This window comes from Myotis davidii, unplaced genomic scaffold, assembly GCF_000327345.1.
Source record: "Myotis davidii unplaced genomic scaffold, ASM32734v1 scaffold641, whole genome shotgun sequence".
In the NCBI taxonomy this organism is placed as follows: domain Eukaryota; kingdom Metazoa; phylum Chordata; class Mammalia; order Chiroptera; family Vespertilionidae; genus Myotis; species Myotis davidii.
The window spans coordinates 1,126,089-1,137,751 of record NW_006293232.1 but is presented as its reverse complement, the minus strand read 5'-3'; the positions used below and the strand labels follow the sequence as shown (position 1 = coordinate 1,137,751).

The 11,663-nt window shown below is 39.1% G+C and overlaps 1 protein-coding gene across 1 annotated transcript in view; it reads right to left on the bottom strand.

Annotated features, from left to right (window-relative positions):
* The window catches only part of MTMR2 (myotubularin related protein 2), a gene marked incomplete at its 5' end in the record, with an annotated part of 45,133 nt that extends 43,554 nt beyond the window's left edge, over window positions 1–1,579 (bottom strand). The window contains one exon of the mRNA XM_015565983.1: window positions 1,498–1,579. Coding sequence (XP_015421469.1) covers window positions 1,498–1,579 — 82 coding nt within the window. The remainder of the gene's footprint in view (window positions 1–1,497) is intronic.
* Window positions 1,580–11,663: the final 10,084 nt, after the last annotated feature.

Here is an 11,663-nt window from a genome sequence, read left to right as displayed (position 1 = left end):
GAGATATTCTTAGAGATCAACTCCTCTGGATCTGGTAATTGATTGGATGGCAGAGTTCAGAAAAAGAGTTCTTGCCCTTAGCCTGTTTGTTCTGTGGTTAGAGCATCAGCCTGCGGACTGAAGGGTTGTGGGCTCTATAGGGCCAGTGGTTAGAGCATCAGCCTGCGGACTGAAGGGTTGTGGGCTCAATATAGGGCCAGGGCACAACCTATTACCTCGGTTGCAGGTACAATCTCCAGCCCCAGTCCAGGCACATGCGGGAAGGAAACCAGTTGATGTATCTCTCTCACATCAGAGTCAGTCTCTCAGTCTCTCTCTCAGTGTCTCTCTCTCTCTCTCTCTCCATCCCACTTGGAGGTAGTTACCTTTTGCCTTGCTTAGTTTTACACAGGAAAATAACACCTGGAAAAGGAAAATTAGGCATTTACTAAGTCCTTTAAAAAAATTTTTTTTTGGTGGTTTTACTTTGGCTAAGAAACCATTTATTTTATTAAATACATTTTAATTGATTTCAGAGAGAGGAAGAAAAGGGGAGGAAAAGAAACATTGATGAGAGAGAAACATCAATAGGCTGCCTCCTACATGTCTGCTACTGGGGATCGAGCCCACAACCCAGGCATGTGCCCTGACCAGGAATCAAATCGTGACCCCCTTGGTTCATAGGTCAACGGTCAACCCCTGAGCCACACTGGCCAGGTTAATAAACCATTTACTTTATTCTCCTATTATATTACTTTCTCAAGAGCTATTGGTATTTTAAAGTAAAATCATGAAGAAGGGGGGGGGTGGATCCTTTTCTACCATATGATAGAAATGGGGGGGGGGGAAAGAGCCATGTGTAATACTTTAAGCAATAAAGAATTAAATAAATAAATAAAGTAAAATCATGAAGACAAAAGAAAAAAAGCTTAAATGCATGTTTCTAGTTTCTAGTTCATCCAATAAGTTAATGCTTGGTTCTATAGGCTGGACAAAGAAAGGCACACACCCATATGCAAATGGCTTGCTTTGCAATGGAGATGAAATATTTTCACCCAAAAACTGAGCTGAGTTTAATCAGAGTAGAAAAAAATAAAGAGGACAGAAAGTGTTTTCAGAAAAATTACTTGTACAAAGTGGCAATTCAATGTTTTTTATCTAGGCAACCCACTATCTTACTGTCTCAATTCAAAATAATAGCATTTTCCTTCACAGAATTCAGCAATGTATTTTTTTAAATCACTTATTTTCAATGAAAATAAAGCAAACCAGAGAAGCAGCAGAATACTCTATTTGTATGTTTCCCAGCAGTCCAAATACAAACAAAACCAACAGGTCTAAGCCTAGACTACAGCTGGGAAGGCTAGCAGTAAAGAGTGCTACAGGACAGGAGGTGTTTCAGACAGTAAGCCTGTTCTCTGTATATTGAGAGCGAAAGGGGTGGAGGTGAAAGGTGTTCTGAATAGTCTTTACAGTCATAAAGGAGAAGGAAATTCAGCAAAAAATACCATTACAGACCCATGTCTTTAATATTTTCTCCTGGAAGCAAGGGCGGTTCTTCCATTTCTGCTAATTTGTTAGACTCCCTCAGGACCTGGATTGGAAAGGGAAGGAGGGGACAAGAAAAGAAATATTTTTTACTTAAAGGTTAATTTTTTGCTGAATTTCAACTAAGTATACTTGCTCTTATGTAAAGTTATAACATTATATTATACTACTTTAAATTAAATTATAAAAACTGTAGTTTTGGCGTGTGTAACACATAAAGCTGCAATTTTTCTACAGAGCATTTACCGAATGCCTACTTAGTATAAGGTATTATATACAAAACCCTTTACACATTTCCTCACTGAATCCGACACAACCCTTTAAGGTTAGGTGTTATTATCCTCAATCCTAGATGAGGAAGAAAAGGCCAGAAGTGACAATTAGTTCAAGATCACATAGCTAAAAAGTGTCAAAATCTAGATTTGAATTATAGTTTTTAGTGGACTTACAAAGCCCAATTTCTTTCCAGTAAGGTAGGTCTAAAGGCCTTAATGCATTCTAACTCAGACAAAATCACGCTTTTATGTAGATTTAACATTTAGAGGATTTAGAATTGATGTTGATAAAGAATCTTGTTGAAAAAGAGATGTTAAGTTAATCAAAATCATGATCAATAATGTTTTACTAATTAGCTCCCTTATGAAAGATACTACACTGGATTCCAAGAATGTAAGTCCAGTTTTCTAGTGGATTTACAACAAGAGAAGGAACACACACACACACACTCTCACATCACATATTAAACACAAGCTACCTCAAGCCACTCCGCTCCACCCCTTCACTCCCAAACAATAAACTTCACTGTCAACAATTCTTTACCTCCCATTAATTCCTCAACCTTCTTCAATCTTGTTTGCCACATAACCCAACCCTTTCCAGGAGGGAGCCCACTTCTTCCCAATAACCTCCTAATTATTAAAGACAATGGACATTTCCATCTTCATTTTTATTTCTTAGCTACTTTTGACACTATCTGCACATCTCCCTGGCCATTCTTTCTCAATGACCTTTATATTCCTTTTCCTTAACCTAGTGGTTCTCAACCTACCTAATGCCATGACTCTTTAATACAGTCCCTCATGCTGTGGTGACCCCCAATTTCATTGTTACAAATTGAACATAATTAAAGCATAGTGATTAATCACAAAAACAATATGTAATTATATATGTGCTTTCCAATGGTCTTAGGCAACCCCTGTGAAAGGGTCTTTCAACCCCCAAAGGGGTCGCGACCCACAGGTTGAGAACCGCTGCCTTAACCTTTCCTGTTCCTCAGAGGTTTGTCCATTTTTCACTTTACTCACTTCCTGATGACCTCATACTCTATGACTTCATCTAATATCAATCACATTGTCAGCGGAAATTTTTCTTGGACTCTATCTCTACACATCCAACTGACTAATGTTCCTCCCCATCTCGGCGTCCCACAGACACCGTGAACTCAACAGATCTTAAATTGACCTGTGTTCCATACTTAGCAAGTAGCACCACCATCCATTTCGTTGTCTAAGCCAGTTCTGGGGGAGGACTGAGCAGTGGTCTCTGTAAGCAGACATGCCTTCTACTTTAACCTTGGTTTGTTTCATTAGAGTGAGAACCAATACCACTAAAATAAATGATTCTCAAACATTTTTTAAAGCTTTTGACTTGTATTTACTTCAATCCAAAAAGTAAAATCCTCAAGAGAAGGTTAAAAAGGAAGAAAACACAAGGTGCTAACTGCCCTAAAGGACACCTTCTGTAGACCCTCAAAACTGGGCTAGATCTCTCCTGGGCATGAGCTCCAATCTGGCAATTACCACCCACTTTAAGTGCCCGTCTTCTTCCCCACCAGACTCCTAGGGAAGAGGTACCCTATCTTATACACTTTTAAATACTCATTAGAAATGTAACATGAGCTACATATGTACTTTTTAATTGTCTAGAAGCCATATTAGAAAAATAAAAACAGTACTAGCTAGTTTGGCTCAGTGGATAGAGCATCAGCCTGTGGACTGAAGGATCCCAGGTTCAATTCTGGTCAAGGGCACATGACCAGGTTTCGGGCTCAATCCCCAGTAGGGGGCATGCAGCAGGTAGCCAATCAATGATTCTCTCTCATCGCTGATGTTTCTATCTCTCCCTCCCCCTTCTTCTCTGAAATCAATAAATATATATTTTTTTTAAAAAAAAAGAAAAACAGGCAAAAGTGATTTAATATATTTCATTTAATCCAATAAATCCAAACTACTGTCATCTCAGCATGCAATAAATATTATAAAAATATAATGAGACATTTTATATTTTTTTGTTTATACCAAGCCTTCAAAATCCAGAGTGTATTTTATATTCACAACACATCTCAATCCAGACCAGCCACATTTCAAGTGCTCAACAGCCATATGTGTAGTGGTGCTTGGATTGAGCATAATCTAATTCTTCCTGATAACCAAATTATTCCTTAGTTTGCCCTGGCCAGGTTGCTTACTTGGTTAGAGGGTCATCCTGATACCCCAAGGTTGCAGGTTCAATCCCCAGTCAGGGCACAGATAGAAGTCAACCAATGAATGCATAAATATGTGGAAAAACAAATCCTTTTTTTTCTCCCTCTCTCTCTCTCTCTTCTTTTTTTCTCTCTCTCTTCCCCCTCCCGCCATTCCTCTCTCTCTAAAAATCATTCAATAAAAAAAATTATCCCTTAGTTTAAGTCAGGTGCTTCGGAAGGAGTAGGCATCACTACCATATAGCTCAGTGCTCAACTAAGACCAATAAGCTAAGAACTACAAAGAACCACCACTTCGCAAATTCTTGAACTACTGACTTCTAGATTTAGCTATAGAATAAAGAGCTTATTCTAAAAAAAGCAGTAAGAGGAATGATATCAGCATCATGGCAGCATAAGATGTCCCTCATTTTGTTGCCTTTTAACTTCTAAAATTTGGCAACTCTCCATAAATAAAAGGGCCTCCGTGGGAGGTGCTTGAAATCCAGCACCATATGCCAAGGGAGCCGGAAAGGGTCTCTCCCACTAATGCATCAGATAATAGGCAGACAGACCCCAGACCCAGGTAAGGGCTGTGGAATCAGCAGGAGCCTGTGAATTGACTCCAACCCTCTTGATTGCAGGAAAATAATGACGTGACACATACAGATAAGAAAGCCTTGCCCTGACCGGTTTGGCTCAGTGGATAGAGCGTCGGCCTGCGGACTCAAGGGTCCCAGATTCGATTCCGGTCAAGGGCATGTACATGTACCTTGGTTTCGGGCACATCCCCCGTAGGGAGCGTGCAGGAGGCAGCTGATCGATGTTTCTCTCTCATCGATGTTTCTAACTCTCTACCCCTCTCCTTTCCTCTCTGTAAAAAATCAGTAAAACATATATATATGTATGTATGTAAAAGAAAGCCTTAATAGAAATCCAGGTTTCTGCAGAAGTTCCAGCCCTCCACTGGGGTAAAAAATATATACAAGTTTGATGCATCAAAGTGGATAAGAGGAACTTTGTCAGCATCACCCTTGCCCAGGAGGCGGCACAGCTTAAGAGGCTCTCGGGGATCCCTCCCTGTGGGGGAAAGGGAAAGGGAGAGGAGTAAGCACCCAACTTCCCCAGTTGTGGGGCTGCTAAAGAAACCCATCTCTTGCCCACAGGATTCAGAGTATTAAAGCAAAAGTCCATTACTTGGAGAAGGAAGGGGTTCAGAGAAGTGGCAGATGAGAATATCAGAAGGCATTAAAAAGATGCAGTTCTCTGTGTTCTAGACTCCAGCAAAAAGCCCATCCATAAGCTGTCGGAAAAAACCTCACCCAAGGATTCCTTCACCTGACCCACGGGAACGCCCAAGTCCCCAAGTGCCAAACCCATACCCTCTGGAGCCAGCTCCTTTTACTAGTACGTGTTTCAGAGGGCTACAGCAAGAGCAAGCTCAGGCAGATAGGGAGTGCATGCAGAACAGCTGGGGTCTGTGGGCAAGGGAGAAACCATAATTATGAGCTGTACTGCCACCTTTGTGACAATGAAAGAGAGGTTCCCACCAGTTAGCCTGGTTTACTGTAAGATCAACTGCTTAAGAATCCACAAGAGGAAGCAAGAATTGTACAACAGGTGTATTCAATCATATAAGGTGAGAGATAGCCCCAAAATATAAGCTGACCAAAAAAAAAAATCCCTCATGAAGGCAGCAAGTACAGATTGGAGGAGGGGACTGCTACTTCAAATGCCAAAACAGCAATGCAAAACTACAAGAAACATAAAGAATCAAAGGAACATGACATCACCAAAAGGTCACAATAATACCCCAAAAACTGAACCCAAAGACAGAGATCTGTGATTTACCCAATAAAGAATTAAAAACAGCTGTTTTGAGGGACCTCAATGAACTAAAAAAAAAAAATTTAAATTAAATCAAGAAAACAAAAATGAACAAAATGAGAAATAAACTGAGATAGAAATCATAAAAACAACCAAACAGAAATTCTGTTGCTGAAAAATTCAATAAATGAAATGAACACAAGACAGAGTACCAACAGCACAATAGAACAGGCAGAAGACAGAATCAGTGAATTAAAGAATAGGAACTTTGAAATAACCCAGTCAGAGGAGAACAAAGAAAAAAGAATGAAAAGAGTGAAGCAAACCTACGATTTATAAGACACCATCAAGAGAACCAATATCAGAACCACCAGAGTTCCAGAAGGTAAAGAAAGGGAAAGGGGGCATAAAGTTTATTAGAACTTACAGACCAGGGAAGAGATTTGGACGTCCAAGTGCTTGAAGCTCATAGATCACCTCATTATTTCAATTTAAAACAATCCTCTCTAAGACACATTATAATAAAACTGTCAAAAATCACAGATAAAGAGGGAATACTAAAAGTAATAAAAGAAAATTTCTAACCTATAAACCCTCATTAGGCTATCTAGGCCAGTGTTTGACAATCGGTGGTCTGGGAACCACTGGTGGTCCATGAGGTCTGAAAGGTTGGCGACCGCTGATTTAGGCCCGTGGTCGGCAAACTGCGGCTCTCGAGCCACATGCGGCTCTTTGGCCCCTCTGGAGTACCCTAATTAAGATAATAACAATGTACCTACCTATACAGTTTAAGTTTAAAAAAATTGGCTCTCAAAAGAAATTTCAATCGTTGTACTGTTGATATTTGGCTCTGTTGACTAATGAGTTTGCCGACCACTGATAGACCAGTGGTTCTCAACCTTAGCTGCACATTAGAATCACCTGGGAATCTTTTTAAAATCCTGATTTCTGGGCCTCATCCTCCAGAAAGTCTGTTTCTTTGTTATGGGGTGGGGCCACAACATTAGTAACAAAGAAATAGAATTTCCAGAGGATGAGGCCCAGAAATCAGGATTTTAAAGATTCCCAGGTGATTCTACTGTGCAGCCAAGGTTGAGAACCACTGCTATAAATAGATTTCTCAGTAGGAACCTTACCACCTGGGAGAGAATGAATTGATATGCTGAAAGGAAAAAATGCCAGCCAAGAATACTCTATCTGGCAAAGGAATCCTTCAGAAATGAAATACTTTCCCAAACAAACAAAAGCTGAGTGAGTTCATCACCATTACATCTGCCTTACAAAAAATGCTAAAAGGAATTCTTCAAAACAAAAAGATGCTAATAGTAAAATGAAAATGTACAACTCACTGGTAAATATATAATCAGATTCAGAAAAGTCTAATTCTGTAACAGGATGCTGCGTTAACCAACTGACTGTGTTATAAACATTAACGGAAAGAGTATTAAAAATAATTATAGCCAGTATAATTTCTTCATGAACAATATAAAATGAGGTAAACTGTGACATTAAATACATAAAATGTTCAATGCAATCTCCTCAGAAATAGAAAAAAAAAATCCTAAAATTTATATGGGACCATAAAAGATTCCAAATAGCTAAAGTAATCTTGAGAAAGAACAAAACTGGAGGCATCATACTTCCTGCTTTCAAACTATATTACAAAGTTATAGCTATCAAACCCGTATGGTATTATCATACAAACAGACACACAGAATAATGGAACAGAATAAAGAGCACAGAAATAAACCTATGCATATATGATCAATTAATTTACAACAAGTTGCCAAGAATATACTAGAAAGAAAGGATAGTATTTTCAATAGTGCTGGGAAAACTGAACAGCCAAATGCCAAAGAGTGAAATTGGATCCCTATGTTGCACCATACACAAATATCAACTCAAAATGTATTAAAGACTTGGAAACAAGACCTGAAACCATAAAACTAGAATAAACCATGGAGGGTAGGCTCCCTAGCATCAGTCTTGGCAATGATTTTTTTGGTTTTCCCACCAAAAGAAAAGGGAACAAAAGGAAAAACAAACAAGTGGGACTATATCAAAAGCTTGTGTAGGGGAAAGGAAACCATCAACAAAATGAAAAGACAAACTACTGATTTGGAGAAAATATTTGTAAAGCATATATCTGGCAAGAGATTAATATCCAGAATACACAAAGAACTCATAAAACTCAGTAGTGTGTTTGGAAATTTTTATAATATTGGGAAGGGGATTAAGAATTTTAAACTTGACTGGTCATGTAAAGGAAAATCACTGCAGACCTCTGATGAGATCAATAGCATGGTCAAGGAGGTATACAAAACTGGATATAATAAAGACAAAATGATAATCTAGGAGAGAAATAGCAAAATCCTGGATTAGTAGAAATAAAGTGGTATTAGAAGCAAAGAGAAATATTTGATACTTGTTGGAAAAAGTAGTTAAATGTGACCAGAGGCTTAATAAACAAATACAATCAATTAATTAATTTTTACTTGAGAAGAACTGCATTTAAGATATGTCAGTAATGGAAGAAGAAATGCAAATATAACAAAGAAAGGAGGTAAGATCAAAACAAAAGGACAACTCAGAAATGCCAGGAGCCTACAAAAGGGCTTTTGGAATTAAAGCAGCAAAGCCAGACTGATTCATCAGGTTTTTCTGCATTCACATGGAAATACCTTTAGTGGGAAAAAGTTATATAACTCTCCCCCGTCTGAAAGGAGGGGAGAAATCCCCTGTAACACATAAAACACTTTTCTCTTGCTGGGTCAAAATAATGTTATTAAATAACTATCCGACCCGTTTCCCATCAGATTCATTAGAACCGCCTGCTTCCGGAGTTCTGGTTATATCAAAGATAAGATTATATAAGGTCTGCTCTTTTAATGCAATACAATACTTAATCCTTTTCTTATTATCAAGAAGTCTATAAATCACATTAAAATCTTAGTGGTGAAAAAAACACACAGACAGAAATTTATAATACTTTTTATATTCCTAAAATCAATTCAGTTTTGCTCTCTGCCCAACCATGTTTTTCCCCATTGTCTTCCATGCCCTCTTTATCAAGCTCTGTAAATTTCCATGTGATTTTAACCTACCTCCCATCTCTCCTTCTCTCCCTGATCAAGAAATTATTATCTGCAAGTGGTAAGTTTATGGATCAGTTTTCACATGGAATGTCAGATGACAGATAAACAGGCAAGAAATATTTTGAAATCTGCAGAACACTAAATTAAAATCATCTGAAAGGGAGAAATGAGTCTGTAGAAGTTACAAACTATCCGCCACAGTTTCTTTATGTACTAAAACAGTAGAGGAAAAAATAATGAACTTATTCTTCATTGAATAATTCTATTAAAGAAAATTGTTTACATCAATTTTACTTTAGTCTATTTTTTTATACAACTTGACTGTGTCGATGTAAGAAACTTCCAAACCTGTAAAGAATCTTTATGTGTTTATTTGAGCCAAACTGACAAGTTATGCCAGGGAGCAAGATCTCAAAGGCTCCAGAGAATAATAGTTTTACAGTTACTTTTCTGCACTTAAAATCAAAGCAAGGGAAGGAAGATTACATGAAGGTAGGAGAAAGCAAGGCAGGAGACTCTCATGCTTCAGAAGGAAGGATCTGCAAGGGGGCATTTAAAAGGTATGTTATTTGGATGCACAGAAACAATGAACAGGGCTTAAGGCAAGAATAAGCCTTTAAAGTTATATTCCTGGGGCAACACTCCCCACCATGACCAGCCCAGTTAGGAATTTATAATCAGATCACCGTATGAGGTTACTTTCCATAGAACCCCTTTTTCTTCCACAACTGACAAACCACAAAGTAAGCAAATGAATCATACAAATAAAATCTGAACAGGGTAGAGTCAAAGACTGGCATCTGGGATGGATCTTATTGGTTATACATTTGAAAGCACATCCAAATCCAAGCACAGGAAGCCCTTTCTTTTCATAACACTGCCAAGAACAATTTGGTTTTGAGCTGAAACCACAATTAGCAAACATTGGATAACATTACATCACCATCAATGATTCAACAAAGGGTATCTAAGAGGTATAGTCTGAAAAGCATCACTTCATGCTGCAGGTTGAACTGTGCCCTCCCATAGATAAAGATGGGTTAAAGTCCTGGTTGACAGTACCTCAGAACGTGACCTTATCTGGAAACGTGGGGTGCCCTCAGTGTCCCCAGCTGTTGCCAGTGGAAGTGGAATTCTTGCAATGTTGCAAGGAAAGTAATTTCCTGAGACTCGCACTGGAGAATGAGTGATATTTATTTCTGTGGAATTAAACCCCTGGGTTTTCAATGTTGCATTTCCCCATCCCACCATGGAAGAAGTCCAATCTTATCTTCAGCAAGGCTAGGATTAAAGCCACTGCCCAGAGTTTCCACACCGTATTAAAGCACAGTCTAGGCCAGCATCTGGCTAGCTTAGCTTATGTTCCCAACAGCAATCCATTGCATCTGGGGTCTGCATGGACATAACGCTGCTTAAGGTCACATGAAGGGCTAGTGAACGGGCGAGTACAGGTCGCTGAGCAAGAGAGTGCAAGGGAGCAGGAGCAAAGCAAGAGGCAAGAGAGAGAGAGAATTCTTTACCCAGAGATTTTTAACCTTCCAAGATTTCACAGCTTGCAGTAGCTTCAGCCCCTAGGCAATTACCTTTGTCCCAGGTAAGACTGACAGACAAGCACCTTCCCTAGTCATCCTGACTTCACTGCGCAGGCGCCCATTTCTCTCTTTGTTTGATCCCTTTCCCCAGTGATCTGCAGGAACTAGACCAGTGTTCCCCTGGGGAGTGTGCAACTATAGCTTACTGGTGAAGCTGCCCAGATGGCCATGCTTATAATGATGTCTGGCCTCGCCTTTGCTTTCTTCGTATTATTATTAGCTAGTTAATTATGACAATGAGAGAAGTGGGGTCACTGCAGATAGGGTCATGGTAATTAGTTAAGATAAGGATACAGTGGAGTAGGGTGGGCCCCTAACCCAACTTGACTATTGTCTTTATTACAAGACAGCTCTGTGAAGATACAGAGATATAATATTGCCTCAATTACTTTCATTTTGCCTCAAACCAAGGAATCTATCATCATGCACTGGCCCAGTTAATGCACTGCTTTCAGAAGATCGCTATTCATTTAGCTCATAATACCCCTGGAAAGAAGTAGTATTAATGGGAACACAGTAACTAATAAACAACATAAAGCACGTACGGACAGTCCTCGGGTTACATCGGACTCGACGTACATCGTTTCGTGGCTACGTCGCCGTCTCCCACTTATTTATAAAACAAAAACGTTCCATCATTTCGACGTATGTACACATGTACTTTATGTTTTTTGTTATTTATTTACCACAAGGTCAGGAATAGTTATCTTTCTTTTTAATTTTTTTTACTGTTTCACTTCATTACTGCTGTGTATGTGCTCCATGTGAGTGACGTAGGTGCTTATGTAGGTGGCTTCCGGCTGATGGCAAAAATCGCCTTACGTCGCCGGTAGGAATGGATCTCCCGTAACCCGAGGGCTTACTGTATGTACATACATCAAAATGACGGAGCTATTTTTTATAAATAAATGGGAGATGGCGACATAATCGCGAAACGACGTACACTGAATCCGATGTAACCCGAGGACTGCCTGTACTACCATTTTATGGCCAATAAAGGTATACATACTAAAAGCAAAATAACATTAACAAAATTGGGGAGGAGGGAGATCAGGTTTTATTACAAACACCCTCGTTTTCTGATTATTTAGAAAAGCAATTCCCATTTATTAGGTAATAATAAAAATTGCTATATCGCCCTAACCCAGTGGTCGGCCAACT